Here is a 17,660-nt window from a genome sequence, read left to right as displayed (position 1 = left end):
TGACCCCTGAAGCCCCCATTAAAATAAATAGTCTCAGGCGCCTGGGTGGCTCAGTCAGTTAAGCATCTGACTTTGGCTCAGGTGATGATCTCACGGTTCGTGAGTTCGAGCCCCCCATCAGACTGTGCTGACAGCCCAGAGCTTGCTTCAGATTCTGTATCTCCTTCTCTCTGCCCCTCCCCCACTTGCACTCTCTCTAAAAAATAAACATTAAAAAATTATTTTTATTTTTTTAAATAAAATAAATGGTCTCTGAGGACTCTTCTGGTTCTCACAGAGCCCTGAACAGGTGTGCTGGCCTCTCCTAGGTGATAGGTCTTGCTTACAGGATGTCGCCTCTCTACCTCCTTCTCTGGCATTTCCTTTCATTCACATCCTGTGCTGGTTTTTTCTCTTCTCATGCCCTTAAATTTGAAGCCTTGCCATGGCTCAATTAAAGACTCTTCTTTTATTCACCCTCTTAAGGAATGGTTGGGTAGCTTTTATTAGTTCCTGGATGTGTATTATTTTTAAAATCCCCCAGCCCACACCTCACACAGGGTCATCGTGAGTCATTCACCGGAAGGAAGGCACCCTATCTGCACATCTCTGTCGCTTGCCTGCAGTGCAGTATATTAGATTGTTTTCTTTTTACATGCACTACTTCCCACCTAAAACAGAAGCGTTGCAAGGTCAGGGCTACACTTCATGCCTCCCCTCAAGGACCCAGAAGCACACCACACACAACAGGTGCTCAGTAAGTTTGTACCGAGGATAGGTGGCTGCTTAGATACTGGGAGGTTAAGTGAACACCTCCCATTCCTCCCTTCCAAATGATCGGTAACGTCCTGTCATTTCTCCTTCCTGTGAAGTAGCTCACATTTCACTGCTAAACACAGGCTACATCATTCTCGGACTCTGACAGGCAGCTTCCTGCCCTCCGCTGCTTCTTTGACTGGAGGCCACGCAAAGCCACTGAGTCCTCAGACTCTGATCCCAACCTCCTCCTTCCAAAAGTGTAAATGATCCCCAGCTGCCTCACAAAGTGAGCTGCCATTCCAAACAGTTCTTGGGGGAATGACGAGTTAACATTTAATAGGTACAGAGTTTCTGTTTGGGAGGATGAGAAAATTCTAGAAATAGTGGCTATGGTTGCACAACATTGGTAAATGCACTTAAGGCCAGTGAATTGTACCCTAAGAAGGATTAAAACAACCCTAATTAAATAATTAAATAATTAAATAATTAATTACAACCCTAATTAAATAATTACAACCCTAATTTTAGGGGCACCTGGGTGGCTCAGTCAGTTAAGTGCCCAACTTTGGTTCCGCTCATGATCTCATGACTCAGGAGTTCGAGCCCCGCGTCGGGCTCTGTGCTGACAGCTCAGAGCCTGGAGCCGGCTTCAGATTCTGTGTCTCCCTCTCTCTCTGCCCTTCCCCCACTTGCGCTCTGTCTCTCTCTCTCTCTCTCTCAAAAATAAAAAAAAAATTAAAAAAAAATTTTAAACAGTAAATTTTATGTTATGTATATTTTGCCACAATAAAAAAAGGTTCATCAGATTTCCCACCAATTACCCTCTCCCCACCCAAATGTCTCATTTCTCCCCATTTCCTAGTCCCATCTGTTCTAAACCACTAAGGAACACACACACACACACACACATCTGTACAGCATTCTAGTACTCAAACCTCCAGAACGTCACACATACACTTCCACCTGCCACACTCCTGTCACGTCTCTCCGCCCAGAACCTGCATTCGCTCTCAGCAGTGTGAACCTCCCCTAACCGTCCCTGGCTCACTCACATCTCTCCTCACTCCCCAGCTGGTGAATTTGCTAACTGCTCTCCCTTCTGTGATGTTTAGCGGCTAAGCGCCTGCTTTATACATTTGCATTTTTTCTCCGCTTTCCAAAGTTGTTTTTAAAACCCTGCAACTAACGGCCATGGAGCTTCAATTCCTTTCACGGGCTTCCCACGGAGCCGGGTACATTATCAGACACATGATGTGTGCTCGGACGTCTGTAACTAATAAATTGCTCTGAACGCCAAGGCTGATGGCAGTCTCTCTAGAAACTCGGCAAATGAATCGATATGTCTGGAGCAGCAGCCTTGTTTAAAAGAAAGAAAAACACCATGACCATAAAAAAGAAGTTCTTACCTGCTCTCAAACAAGCAACACTCTTGCCACAGGACAATTTTATTTAATTTCTTCAAAGGCCTGTTTTAAAATCAAACGCATATGCCCACAACACAAGTATAGAAAATGTGCACACAACCATATGCTGCCTAACCCCACAATATGCACATGTCGAAACTGCCAGCTGACGGTCATAAAGGGTCATCTTAAATTCATTAGTTAAAAGGCCACGTTGATTCTGAATAAAATACAACCATAGAAACACAATAAAGCAATCGCGGGAAGCTTGTGGGCCCTCAAAATGAGTCAGTATCAGTTCAAGAAAAGCTGAGAACGGGAGAGCTCTTTCTGCAACTGTAATTAACCAAAGAGTCGCCGAGGAAATCTTGCTCAATCCCAGATGTCAATTCAGCAGATGATTGCCTCTGCAGGGAACATCCTGGTACAGGAAGGGGAAAGGGTGTGGTGTGAAGATGCTCCTACCTGCTCTTGGGCCAACAAGGCCGTCTTCTTCATGACCTTCATGGCATAGACGTCGCCAGTTGCTCGCTCTCTTACCACCTGCACTTCAGCAAAGTGACCACAGCCCACGAGACTTCGGACTTCAAAGTCTTTTGCTGAAGGCTGGAGCTCCTGTAACTCAGCGATGGTGTCGGAATCTGCAAGAGATGTAAGAGTTACTCCCAGGTGAGTGAAGCACTTTCCAATACGCTCATCTTTATGAAAGCACAAAAAAAAAAAAAAAAGGAAAAAAGTGTTCCTATGTGTTCCCTCGCTGTCAAAAGACATTTTAGTCACTTTCCCATCCGTCATGAATAATTATAAAATCAGCACAAAAGTGTTTTTATATGTTAAGTTTAAAATTAAGGGCTCCAGAAATTCCAAAGCAGTTTCCATGGTAGCTACGATTTGAATCCTGTAGACTCAGAAAATAGGAGGAGAACACAAATCAGGCTTTTCTTCTTCCTCTCTGAAGGCCACAGGGCAGCGTTTGGTCAAACACGCTTATCAGCATTTAGACTGGTTCATAATGTGACGTAAGCAACACGATTCCCAACTCAGTCGACTTTAGAGCTGACCTCCCGCTTATCCCATTCTAGTGCTACTGCGCAGTGTTATCCCACAAACCCATCTCTTTCGGATTGTCAGTAATACCTCCTTTCCCTTAATACGGAGCAGTGCTACCAAAAAGAAAAAGAAAATGGAGCCCTGGACATTTGCTCTGCAGCACTGACAGGTCACACACCTGGAAGGGTTTGCAACTATCTGTTTCTTTGCCTATGGTCGTACTCCTTTTTCAAGTGCAATCTCTCAGTCAGTATCTTAGTCTGCTCAGGCTGCTGTAACAAAATACCATAGATGAGGTGGCTTAAACAACAGGCATTTATCTCTTACGGTTCTGGAGGCTGGGAAGTCCAAGATCAAAGTGCTGGCAGACCGAGTTCCTAGTGGGAACCCACTTCCTGGCTTACAGACAGCCATCTTCTCACTATATCCTCACAAGATGGAGAGAGACAGAACCCTCGTCTCTCTTTTTCTTCTTCTAAGGACAACAATTCCATCACAGAGGCCCCACCTTCATGACTTCATCATCATATGAATTTGCAGGGGGACACAAACATTCAGTCCATAACAGGTGGAGATCCTGAATGTATGAAGTATGGATTAAATGGATGGCAGATTTGGAATCTACAGTATATTTACTGACACTCTAAGAACAGTAAGCTGGGACATCACTGGATATGCAATGACTCTCTAAGGATCTGAAAGAGGGAAGTGGAACAGCTGTAGCTGACTAAAAAATTCAATCCTGCACATTACAGAGAAGCTGCATCAAATATAGGGGTTATGCTCCAAAGGAAGACAAGAGGAACACGGAATCAAAATTATTCTGGAGAATCCCTCAGAAAGGTGCCATGATGAGACCAAGAGACTCTTGATATCCCAGACAGACACTAAAGTCCTCCAGGCATTAGAGCAGGTTGCCCTTTCCATGGTTGGGCACCAAATAAACTTGGGAGCTACATTCTAGAGCTACGCTCGGCAAGTTATTCACACAATAGGAGGAAATTAATCCAACAAGGGGAAAAGTCATTTCATTACCTATAGTCACTGAGCAGAATATTGATAAATTAGCCAATACAATTTTAATTGGTATCCACCTCCTTTCTTTGTTGTGTGGGTTGAGTCGCATTCACTTGGATCAAAGGTACACATGATGAACTCCACTGCACTGAGTGCCTTCCCACCTGTCTCTTCAGCCAGTCATCCTGAAAGCATTTCCCTTTGGTCCCTGGAGGAATCAGGCAAGCGTGGTCGGCACATCCGAATAAATTCATCATAACCATTGCGAAAAATAAATCTGGAGCACCTTTGTGGAGAATTCATGCAGAAGCAAGACTGAACGCTGCACAATATCTTCCTTCTGCCCTGCCATCCCTGTGCCAAGCCCTGTCTCTCTTCCCTGCCATTTTTCCAAGTTTCTTTCAGATCAAGTATTTGAGTTTTGAATTATAATTCCCCAAATATGCTGGCTTGCAACTTCCTGGGTTGAACCTGATTTTATTACTGCTTGCGCATGAAGCCAGCCTCTCCCAATTCTGTTAGGCCTTGGGTCCCTAAGTTGCTTACTGCATTTGTCCAACTCAACTCTGGATCCATCGCTGTAACCACCAGGCATTTCAGTCACACAAGTAAATAAACCGCTATAGACAGAACCACAAGGATACTCAGAATTCTGAGAAACCTTACCAAATTTTAGGTCTTTTTCCAAAGGCTTTGAATTATTAAGGTGAATGATTGAGATACTCAACTCAAGTCTATGACTATTAAAAAAAAAAAAAAAAAAAGACGATTCACAATTTCCCTCCATGCCAGCAGCTTCTGTGATTCCAAAACCACATCACACTTCAGCCCTGCACACTGTTAGTTACAGCATTTAAGTACCGAATATTGAGGTGGAAATGAAGACCCAAAGCATGGTAATGAAAAGGCAGTCAAAGCGTGACCTTGTCAGATAAACATTTGGACCCAGGGGCAAAAGCCAATACAGCACAGTGTATCGCTTCCTTTTCTGAAACTCAGTCATTCAACATTTCAATTTCTAGGAATTTGTCCTTCACAGAAACGTTAGCAGATGTGCTCGAAATAGACAGGAAGATATTCATCATGAGCACTGCCTGTAACAGAAAAATAATCAGAAATGACCTAAAGGTCCATCAGCAGGGAAGTGGAATCGACCTAAAAGTCCCACCCACATAAAACCATATTAGGCACATGAGGTAGCTCAATCTCCACTAGAATATATTACATATTCTTTAAGGGCAGGAATTTTTGTCAGTGCTGATCACTACTGTGAACACAGTACCTAAAACGGAACCTGGCACACAGCAAGTGCTCCATAAATATTTGTTGAGTAAATATAATGCTAAATGAGCAAAGCTAGTAGCAAAATATTACATACATATGATCCACTTTGTGTAAAATTAAACAAAAGTAATGTTAGAACATACACGCAAAGGGTTGATAACTGCTTGCTGACTGGTACGCATGAGCTCATTACATTATTCTCTTTACCTTAAGACCCACTTCAAAATGTCCATAATAAATATTTTATAAGGACAAAAAAATTGCAACACTATGCACCAAACTGTTAACAGCAGTTATCTTAGATAAGATTTTGAGGGATATTCTCTCATTTTGACCTTTTATTTATTTTTATTTTTAATTTATTAGACAGAGAAAAAGGAAGAGAGTGCAAGAGTAGGGGAGAGGGGCGGGGGGGGGAGAGGGAGAGGGAGAGAGAGAGAGAGAGAGAGAGAGAGAGAGAGAGAATCCCAAGCAGGTTCCAAGCTCAGCCCAATGTAGGGCTCGATCCCACGACCCTGGATGGTGACCTGAGCCAAAATCAAGAGACTGATGCTCTAACTGGCTGAGCCATCGAAGCACCCCATGTTTATTTAATTTTTTTTATCATTTGGACCTTTTATATATTTAACTTTGTATTATGTTTAGAATTGGAAAAAAAATTTCTTATAGTTATAACTCGCCCATACATACTACAGTTGGTAACATACAGAAGCTCTTGCCTACAGTAAATGTAGCTGAAAGAGTATAGGATTAAAGCTACCGTCAAACCACCAAGAATAGTCCAATGTCAACAATTATCAGCACTTTGTTATTCATGTTTTATTTTTTTAAGTTTATACACACACACACGCACACACAAGCGGGGGAGGGGCAGAGAGAGAGAGAGAGTGAGAGGAGAGAGAGAGAGAGAGAGGAGAGAGAGAGAGAGAGAGAGAGAGAGAGAGAGAGAATCCCAAGCAGGCTCCAAACTGCCAGGGCAGAGCCTGACACAGGACTCAAGCCCACGAACCGTGAGATCATGACCTGAGCCGAAGTGAGACGCCCAACCGAGCCACCCAGGAACCCCCTATTCATGTTTTAATATCAGTTTATTTTTTACACAAATTCTACAATACAATACTTACAATTTTGCCCCTTAACTTTGTTCACTCGGCAATATAATCATTCGACCAATATTTACTGAACATCTATCATGTGCCAGACACTGTTTTAGGCACTGGGAATAGAACAGTAATTAAGAAACAAAAATCTCTTCCCTGGGTTCCCAGATGTGGGTTCCCTGTCCTACTTTGGCTCCAGCTAGGGATACCACTTCAGGGCCATACCCGCTGTCTCATTTCCTCCAACGGTCTCCATGCAGTAGGATGGAGTAGCAACAGTCTCTTATGCAGTAGCAACTTTTGGGCCCTTCTACCCATGTAAGAACACTTAGATTCCAAAACAGAAACTTAAAAAGAGGTTGGGGGGGGGAGGGGCAGGGGAACCAGACATACTAATGTAATCACCCTTTTCCAATCACAGCCTCTCAGCTGTACTCTCCAGGAAGCCTCTTCAAAAATATGAAACAGTTCCTTGCAAGAGAATTCTATTAGAAAAATCTACATTTCGCTAAGCCTAAGCCCCCTGATTACTGAATGAGTCTAGAAGATCCACTACTTTAAAGTAACCAGAGGGCAGACTCAAGACTAATGAAGGAGCCGGTAGATGGCTTGATAAATTAGTCTGTCTCATAATTTCCCTTCCCCTCCCACTCCCTATTTGAGGATTTAAATATTCAAGAAAATAAGGTGGGAGTTTATTCAAATAAATATGGAATAATGAATAGTACCCAAGTACATTTCAGAGTTAAAGACCTACAATATATTAAATATACATGGAGGCTGGTGGCTACCATTACTGGGTAACATTTATTATCTCCTGTGTGCCAGGCAACGTAAGCCTAATCTGTGCACTAACTCATTCAAGCCCCACACAGCCTTATTGGATATGCATTTTCCCCATTTTGCAGATAAGGAAACAGAAAAGACAAGTGGACATACACTAATTTTATCTACTCAAAACTCTCAGCTCCTTTGGGCACTTCCACATCCCCTATTCCATGGGACCCTGGTAATTGCAGTGCCCTGAACCCCTAGGCACCCAGATGAGGCCCATAACACTTGACATCCTGGCCCGGCCCCTGGTCACGGGGTAGACAGATGACCCAGAACAGAACCAGTTAAAATCTTTCCTGGGGATCCTATTAATATAGAGAGTGGAAAATAAATATTGCATAAGGTGTGGTAGCCATCTCCAAAGATGGTGCCAACGAATCATACACACACCTCCTAGAACTCACGCCCTTACGCCTAGACTCCCTGGCACATGGAATCTGGGCAGCCCCACGACTCACTTCAAACAAGACAATGCAGCAAAAGAGATCTTATGTCCCTTCCACACCTAAGCCCTAAGAAGTCCCGGCAGTTTCCACCTTGGTGCTTTTGAAAGCCCTGAGCTACCAGGTAAGAAGTCGACATCTCTACTAGAGAGACCATGTAGATCAGAGGTCAGCAAGCTTTTCTTTAAGGGCCAGAGAATAAATATTTAAGGCTCTGTAAGCCATATGGTCTCAGTCACCACTACTCAAAGGCCTTGTAGTGTGACAGCAGCCACAGGCAGTACGTGAACAAATGGGCCTGGCCAACACCTTCCAGTAAAACTTGCTTTACAAAACAGGGATCCCAGGCTGTAGTTGGCTAACCCTTCATGGAGAGACCACACAGGGAAGCCACTTGGAGAGCAAGAGGCCTGGACTTCACAGAGACAGGGAAAGGCCCCGTCATCCCAGAGTCCCAGCCGAGTCCAGCCTTCTAGGCAACATACCAGACACTGTGCAGGCCATCTTGGACTTTCTAGACCAGGAGAGTCCTGGGTGCCTGCAATCTTAGCCCAAGTCACATGGAGTGGAAACATCCTCAACCCACAGATTCATGAGGGGTAATACAACGATTATAGTTTCAGACCACTATAGTTCAAGGTGCATGGTTACACAGCAAAGTCGCATAAGGGAGGGTTTCTCAAACTCGGCACTACTGAAATTTTGGGCCAGATAATTCTATGCTATTCTGTCATTGCAGGAAGGTCAGCATTATCTCTGGCTTCACCCACTAGATGCCAGGAGCACCCTTCCCTGCAAGTTGTGACAACTGAAAATGTCTCCCAAACATTGCCAAGTGTCCGAGGTGGGGGGGGGTAGGGGGTGCAAAACCACCACTGGACAAAAAACACTGATGTAAAGTAATAAAATACAAAACTGGGACACCAGCAGCCCACTCCCCCACATTGAGGAAGACACGAACAGGGTGTGGCCAAGGCCGATTTATGACTTTCATAGGCCCTAGATACAACTGCCTTCATCAGCCTCTTCCTCCATTAAAAAAAAAAACAAAACCAGGGGCGCCTGAGTGGCTCAGTTGGTTAAGCCTCCAACTTCGCCTCAGGTCATGATCTCACTGTTTGTGGGTTTGAGCCCCGCATCAGGCTCTGTGCTGACAGCTTGGAGCCTGGAGCCTGCTTCGGATTCTGTGTCTCCCTCTCTCTCTCTCTGCCCCTCCCCTGCTCACGCTCACTCACTATCTCTCTCTCTCTCAAAAGTAAATAAACATTAAAAAAAGTCAAAAACTATATTTTATGATACCACTGACAAAAGGATAAATATAACCCAAAATCACTATAATTATTTTGTTCATAGTTTTCTTGTTTCAAACTAAATTTAAATTAAGTTAATGAAAATAAGTGCAATTTATTAAAATCAAATACTGTGCCTGCTACGCCTGCAGGATTATCAGCCCTGAGTGGGTATAAGGATAGAGCCAGGGGGCGCCTGGGTGGCTCAGTCGGTGAAGCGTCCGACTTCGGCTCAGGTCACGATCTCGCGGTCCGTGAGTTCGAGCCGCACGTCGGGCTCTGTGCTGACAGCTCAGAGCCTGGAGCCTGCTTCGGATTCTGTGTCTCCCTCTCTCTGACCCTCCCCCATCCATGCTCTGTCTCTGTCTCAAAAATAAATAAAAATTAAAAAAAAAAAAAAAAAAAAGGATGGAGCCGGAGGACTAACTCACGTACCTGGATCCAGCCATGCCTAAAGTTTGACCCATCCCTGGATGGGCTTCATGAGCTCAGTTTAGTGAGCCATAAATTCACTTTTTTGGCCTAAGCTAGTTTGAGTTGAGTTTCTGACCCTCGCAACCAGGAGACCTGACTTATCTGTTCTCCCAAATGCAACAGGTGGAAACTGACCTTAAAACTGAGTCTGCCTTCCTCAGAGCAAAGTTCCTACTCACTACCACCAACCACTAACTCATTCTGCCTCGGGCATTTTTGCAGTTTTCTCTCCCAGAACACTTTTCCAGAAAAAACCTCTCCAAACTTACATTTGCGGACAAAGTTGCTCACGTGCTTAATCTTCATCAGAGCAGGCTGACTGCATTCTTCAAAGAGAACGAAGAGGGCATCTAATATCCCTTCTCGGGAAAGAGGAGACATCTGCTGTTGAGTCAGAAAGGGTGGTTTCCCCTAAAAACAGCAAACAGCAGATGGAGACACTGTCAATAATGAAAAGCTTTGATCAATAACATCCACACAGAGTAAATTACAAGCCACCAACTCTAACTGCTCACGACACACGCTAACAGCACAATTCTGTGGCTTCATTCTTTAAAGCGACATCAATGGAGAGTCATTAAGTTATCACTTGTACAATTCCATTATTGTGGGCTTCTTTCACCAGTGCCTGGGAAGAAAACCTTCACGAGCGTGCCATTAATAAGAAAAGGACCCTCCTTCTTAACAGTCTGAGGCTCACGGGAACATTGACTCCGGACCCTGCTGGTTCTGACGTGTTTCCATGTCTCTACAATAGGACACAATGATTGCTACATCTTTCAAGTGCGCCCAGAGGTTTGCTAATATAACTGCAGTTTCTTTAATTTCCTTGAACAATCTAAAGTAGTGTGAACGAAGTGCCCACACTGAAGCTGAATTTATTCATGACCTAGACCAACAGTTCCAAACTGGCAGACTGTATCTGGCCCACAGACATGTTTTGTTTGGCCTGCGGCATTTATTTATTTTTATTTTTTTTTTTAAGTTTATTTCATTTTTGAGAGAGACAGAGTGTGAGCAGGGGAGGGGCAGAGAGAGAGGGAGACACAGAATCCAAAGCAGGCTCCAGGCTCTGATCTGTCAGCACAGAGTCAGACTCAGAGCTCGAACTCACGAACCGCAAGATCATGACCTGAGCCAACAGTCATGATCAGACGCTTAACCAACTGAGCCACCCAGGCACCCCAGGCCTGCAGCACTTAAATTTGAATTTTCTGCCAATATTGAAAAATCAGGAAATTCCATTCAAAAGAAAGGGTGGGATTTGAGGGTTCTCCTAAAATACTGGAGGATTGGGCAACATTGTCCCACATTCCTGTCTAGTGATGCTGAGCTGTGGTTGAGTGATGCTGCCCCTCCGTAGTGAATGTGTTCAGCAGTTCACTGCAGACCTCACTGCCAGTCTTCCATCTGGCCCATGTGACTCACTTATACTCACTTCCTGGCCCCTAGGGACATGAGTTTGCAACCTCTGGTCTAGAGCAAAGATTTCCATGGGCCAGGCTATGGATTGTGTGGGGTCTCTCTGCCAAGATGGCCACCAACAGGCCCTCTAACTTTGTAGGTGCTGCCGCCACTCCCATCAAGAGCCAGAGTCTATTTCTCCTCCCCTTGGATCTGTACTTCCTCTGTGACTTGCTTTAAGCAACAGAAGGTGACACAAGTGACACTGTGCCAGTTCTGGGCAGAGTTCTAAAGGAGCCTAGCACCGTCTGCTTTTCTCTTTGGGAAAGCCAGTGGCCATGTAAAAAAGCTTAGACCAGACGGGGGTCAGCAAACTATGGCCCACAGGCCAATCTGGCCCACTGCCTGTTTTTATAAATAAAGTTTTATTGGAACACAGCCACACCCATTCATTTACATACTGTGGCTGCTTTTGTGCTACAGTGGCAGAGTTGAATAGTTGGAGCCACTCCCAAAGCCTAAAATATTTATTATTTACAGAAGAAAGTTACCAGCCCTGGGTTAGACTACTGAATAATGAAGGACTTTCATAGAGAAGTCAGCTAGAGGAAAAGTCAGATGCCCCAGTCAGCAGTCAGCACCCAGATGTTCCAGTCCCAGCCAAGCTCCCAACATAATATGGCCCCTTGAGTGACCCCAGCTGACATCACAGGGTAGAACAGAACTGCCTAGTTGAATCCAAATAAACCACAGAATCAGAAGAAAAATAAATCATTGCTGCTTTAAACTTTGTGAATGGTTTCTTACACAGCACTGGATAATAGAAACAGACTGGTTACATTGAATCACCCGAAGAACTTAGCCGAAAAACAACAAAAAAATTATCTGGTGCTATCCCCGACCTACTGAGTGAGAATTTTCCAGGTTGTGGCTTAGAATCTGTTTTTTTGTTTTTTTATGTTTACTTATTTTTGAGAGAGGGAGAGACCAAGAACAAGCAGGGGAGGGGCAGAGAGAGAGGGGGACACAGAATCCGAAGCTGGTTCCAGGCTCCGAGCTGTCAGCGCAGAGCTCAAAGCGGGACTCAAACTCACAAACTGTGAGATCATGCCCTGAGCCGAAGTTGGACGCTTAACCCACTGAACCACTCAGGTGCCCCTAAAATCTGTTTTATTAGCAAGCTCATCAAGAAATTCAAACCTCAGCTGGGTATGTGAAGCACTGGGTCACAAGCCACCATACCTGTCACTTTATAGTTCTGCCACAAACTCCAAAAATTAATAAGCCTTTGTTCCTTTGTTCTTTAGTAGTTTGGACTAACTACAGCAGCAGTTCCCAAATCCAGTACTGATTCTTAACAAAGTTCTCAAGTTGGCCAAAAATGAGAAAAAATGAACACCTCATAATGATTTGTCTATAAAGCTAAATATATTCAAATTTTAAAGTGGTCTTTTTTTTCTGAAGTAACATCCTTCCTTTGTTGCGTTTCTTAAAAAAATTTTTTTGGGGCGCATGGGTAGCTCAGTCAGTTGGGTGTCCGACTTCAGCTCAGGTCGTGATCTTGCGGCTTGTGAGTTCGAGCCCCGCATCGGGCTCTGTGCTGACAGCTCAGAACCTGAAGCCTCTTCAGATTCTGTGTCTTTCTCTCTCTCTCTACCCCTCCCCTGCTCACACTCAGTCTGTCTCTCAAAAATAAATAAACATTAAAAAAAAATTTTTTTTTTAATTTTTATTTTTTTTTTAATTTTTTTTAACGTTTATTTATTTTTGAGACAGGGAGAGACAGAGCATGAACAGGGGAGGGTCAGAGAGAGGGAGACACAGAATCCGAAGCAGGCTCCAGGCTCTGAGCTGTCAGCACAGAGCCCGACGCGGGGCTCGAACTCACGGACCGCGAGATCATGACCCAAGCCGAAGTCGGCCGCTTAACCGACTGAGCCACCCAGGCGCCCCTTAATGTTTATTTTTGAGAGGGAGAGAGACAGAGCATGAGTGGGGTAGGGGCAGAGAGAGAGGGAGGCACAGAATCCTAACTAGGCTCCAGGATCTGAGCTGTCAGCACAGAGCCCGATGTGAGGCTTGAACTCATGAACCGGAAGTTCATGACCTGAGCCATCCAGTCACCCCTGTTGGTATTTCTTAAAATGTCCCTTATTTATAAAAAAAAAAAAAAAAAAAAAAAAGTCCCTTATTTTTGAAATGAAAGGACTGGAGATAATAGGCCTTTCTCTGTACATCCTTTACTTGGCAAAATAAAAAGCTGGCAAACCTACATTAGCCCAGCAAATTTGTGAAACTTTGCTGGCTCAAAAACCTAAAAATCTGCCGCCCGCCAACAGAGAAGTCGTTGTAAAGTTAAGCAGAATGTTAGTAGAAGCTAAGACCCAATCTAGAGTACTTCCCTGGATGGAAAACAAAATCACTACTCTATCTAAACCTTGGTAAAATAGCACTGTATGGGAAAGAACAGTATCCAGTGCCTGTTTAGACAATTGTCAGGTGTATGCTACAGTTGCAAATAATACCAGTCGTGGGGGCAGGGAGGAACTCATTAAAAAAAGATGAACTGGAGGGGCGCCTGGGTGGCGCAGTCGGTTAAGCGTCCGACTTCAGCCAGGTCACGATCTCGCGGTCCGTGAGTTCGAGCCCCGCGTCAGGCTCTGGGCTGATGGCTCGGAGCCTGGAGCCTGTTTCCGATTCTGTGTCTCCCTCTCTCTCTGCCCCTCCCCCGTTCATGCTCTGTCTCTCTCTGTCCCAAAAATAAAATAAAAACGTTGAAAAAAAAAAATTTAAAAAAAAAAAAAAAAAAGATGAACTGGGGATCTACCCACAATCCTTGCTTCTATAATGACACTTAAGTATAACATACATTTTTTTTTTAATTTTTTTTTTCAACGTTTATTTATTTTTGGGACAGAGAGAGACAAAGCATGAACGGGGGAGGGGCAGAGAGAGAGGGAGACACAGAATCGGAAACAGGCTCCAGGCTCTGAGCCATCAGCCCAGAGCCCGACGCGGGGCTCGAACTCACAGACTGCGAGATCGTGACCTGGCTGAAGTCGGACGCTTAACCGACTGCGCCACCCAGGCACCCCAAGTATAACATACATTTAATAAACTCTGACACACACTGGCAATGTCGCCAGTGGTTACATGTCCGATCTCTGGAGCTTGGTGCTGCATGATCCTGGACGAGTCCTTGCCTCTCTTGCTGCCTGTCTCCTCCTATTTAAAATGTAAGTCAAAACAGTCCTTACATCTGTTCTGATGCGAGATAATCAGGAGCACGCTGGCCCTGTACCCAGCTCTCTGGAAGCCACACTTGTTACATAATGAGCACACTATAAGCCCTCAGTAAATTTTGTAAGAAGTTGTTAAAGTTTTGGAGTAAAATGTAGAGGGGCTAAAATGTGGCAGTACTCCAGTCAGCTAGGGTCAGAGGCAGACTATTCATTTGTGAAAAATATCTCATGGCTTAAAATGGCAACAGGGAAGATGGCATAGAACAACCTAAGCCTTCAGTCTGTCTCCACTGATCTGTTTGAACATTCCCCAATACCAGTATTTTGGGGGGAAAATGTCATCAAAAAAGTATTAGTATTTATCATCATACAGGCATCCATGCATAAATACCCTCCTAAATATAATTACTGTTAAGTAAACATAAAATTTAAAATATAATTTAAATAAATGTAAATTAAAATAAAATTTAAAAATAGAGTTACTGTTAAGTAAACATTACTGGGGCACCTGGCTGGCTCAGTCAGTAGAGCATGCAACTCCTGATCTCAGAGTTCTGAGCTCAAGTCCCACATGGGGTGTAAAGATTACTTAAAATCTTTTTTTTATTTTTATTTTTTTTTATTTAAAAAAAATTTTTTTTAATGTTTATTTATTTTTGAGACAGGGAGAGACAGAGCATGAACGGGGGAGGGTCAGAGAGAGAGGGAGACAGAATCTGAAACAGGCTCCAGGCTCTGAGCTGTCAGCACAGAGCCCGACGCGGGCTCGAACTCACGGACCGCGAGATCATGACCTGAGCTGAAGTCGGATGCTTAACCGACTGAGCCACCCAGGTGCCCCTAAAATCTTTTTTTAAAAATGTATCATTACTAGGGCACCTGGGTGGCTCAGACACCTGGGTGGCTCAGTTGGTTAAGCGTCCAACTTCAGCTCAGGTCATGATCTCAAGGTTCATGAGTTCGAGCCTCACATCGAGCTTTGTGCTGATAGCTTGGAACCTGAAGCCTGCTTTGGGTTCTGTGTCTCCCTCTCTCTCTGACCCTCCCCTGCTCGTGCTCTCTCTCTCAAAATTAAATAAAAACATTAAAATTTTTTTTTAAATTTATCATTACCATAACTAATATTATTTCTACACTTAACATTAATAATAGTTACCATTTATAACTATTGGCTTATCAAGAGCCAAGTGCTTTACATAAATTATCATTTAATCCTCATGACAACCCTCTGAATTTGGTGCTCTAACCTCTATTTTCAAGAGTGGCAAATGCAGGCACCTTAGTAATTCAGTTGGTTGAACGTCTGACTCTTGGTTTTCAGCTCAGGTCACGATCTCATCGTTTGTGAGTTTGAGCCCCCACATCTGGCTCCACACTGACAGTGCAGAGCCTGCTTGGGACTCTCTCTCTCCCTTTCTCTTTGCCCGTCACCCATTCATGCACTCTCTCTCTCTCAAAATAAATAAAATAAATCTTAAAAAAAAAAAAAAAAAGAGTGGCAAATGGGTTCAGAGAAGGCAAATGAGTCATTCAAGGTAACACAGCTAACTAATGTGGGGCCAGGATTCAAACCTAAATCTTCACTACTATCCATATTGTCCCCCTGACTGGTGAATATATAAGTCGAACAAGGATTTCTACACCAACAATGTTTCATCAAAAACAAAAGAATTAGAAATCCACTTGGAAATTATTTCCTGATAGTAAGCTTTAATACTTCTGGGGTGATAGAAATATTTTATATCTTTTTTTCTTTCTTTCTTTCTTTTTTTTTTTTTTTTAAGTAGGCTTCATACCCAGCACAAAGCCCAACATGGGGCTTGAAGTCAGGACCCTGAGATCAAGAGTCAGATGCCCAACCGACTGAGCCACCCATGCAACCCAGAAATGCTCTATTTCTTGAGTGGACTATGGTTTTCACAGGTGTGGGTATTTATCAAGCTTTGTTTTGTTTGTTTTAAATAAACATCTCTTGAATGAAAATAGGATTACACCTATAGCAATTATGGTCAAATATTTTCTTGATAAATTTTGTTTTTCTTTCTTTAATAAAAGGACAACACTTAGTATAGATGTGTAAAGTGTGAGAAATGATTTTTAAAAAAAGAGAGAGAGATCTCCTTTCAAGGACAAGTTCAGCTATCTACTCCTCTGTCTGTACAATGGCTCCTTTTCCCAAAACTATCAGCAATATAAAACATCCAATGAGATTTCTCCTAGAAGATTAGCCTCAGTCCTATAAGGATAAGAGCAACAAGGAGGGGCCAAGGGAACACACGCAGGTGAAGGAGTTGGCAGCCTGTTACCTGGAAGAAATGATTCAACCTGGAGGCCCGGCTGGCAATGGGTTCAGCAGCACCAGCGTCCAGCAGATTCCTTGCTCCATATTTGAACTTCAACATCTCTCCAAAGGTGAAGAGATATAGGAGCAGAGCAAGTGTGTGCTACCAATTTGAGGAGGAAGAGCCTGAAAAATCCTGATCTTCTTCAAGATGTTGGGCACAGGGAGGTAAAAACGGTCACCACACAGGTCTTAGGAAGTTCAGTCTGGCAAATCTGACATTAAAGAGCAGATTTTTATTCACTGTAACAGGAGGTAATACACTTATCTGACATAGTCTCTTACTTATAAATAAATTATCTACTCCACCTATAGTGTAAGCCCTTGTGGAGCTCCACAAGGGTTTACACAGAGCCAGGACACATAGCAAGTTCTAATAAATACTTACAGAATCAATGACTTAAATAAGTAAATGACATAGTATGTTGGAAAGTAATACGTGCTACAGGGGTTAAAAAAGGAGAGAGGGAGAGAGCAAGGTAAGGGCAATTGGTGGTGTGAGCAATTTTTAACAGTGTAGTCAGAGTAGACTTCGCTGAGAAGGTAACACCTGAAGCAAAACCTGAAGTGGGTAAGCAGTTAAGTCTTGCTGATGGGCGGGAGAGGGAAGAAAAGTGTGCCGGGCAAAGGGAACAGCCAGAACTAAGACTCTGAGGCAGGACCTGGCCTTCGCTAACAACAGCAGGGAGACGAGAGTGACTGGAGTGGCTGGAGCAGAGGGAAAGGCACTGGAAGTAGGAGGTGACGGATGGTACCAAAAGTGAAGACACAAAATTGTCACGATCATACGGATAATAGGGAGCTGCCGCGCTCCACTAGCCGGAATAATGCAGTTAATGCGGACAGGTAAATGAGGCAGGGCGGATCACACACGGGACCCCACCCTGTTTAAGAAGGATCTCACAATTCCTCCCGCCCCACGGCACCACCTGCAGACCTTTCAGCTCCCTCGGAGGGGGACCCGCGCACCTCCAGCCTGGGAAGACCCTCAGGCCCCCAGCAGCCTTGGAGGCGGCAACACCGCCCTCCCCGCAGCGGGAG

The 17,660-nt window shown here is 44.0% G+C and overlaps 1 protein-coding gene across 1 annotated transcript in view; it reads right to left on the bottom strand.

Moving 5' to 3' along the window:
* LOC115528106 (citron Rho-interacting kinase-like) overlaps positions 1 to 16,819 on the bottom strand; it is a 31,794-nt gene extending 14,975 nt beyond the window's left edge. Inside the window, exons 1-3 of the mRNA XM_032595474.1 lie at positions 16,585 to 16,819; positions 9,902 to 10,043; positions 2,607 to 2,782 (exon numbers count right to left, since the gene is read on the bottom strand). Coding sequence (XP_032451365.1) covers positions 2,607 to 2,782; positions 9,902 to 10,043; positions 16,585 to 16,680 — 414 coding nt within the window. The 5' untranslated portion in view covers positions 16,681 to 16,819. The remainder of the gene's footprint in view (positions 1 to 2,606; positions 2,783 to 9,901; positions 10,044 to 16,584) is intronic.
* Positions 16,820 to 17,660: the final 841 nt, after the last annotated feature.

Source organism: Lynx canadensis, chromosome D3 (assembly GCF_007474595.2).
Source record: "Lynx canadensis isolate LIC74 chromosome D3, mLynCan4.pri.v2, whole genome shotgun sequence".
In the NCBI taxonomy this organism is placed as follows: Eukaryota; Metazoa; Chordata; class Mammalia; order Carnivora; family Felidae; genus Lynx; species Lynx canadensis.
This window is presented reverse-complemented; position numbering and strand designations above follow the sequence as displayed.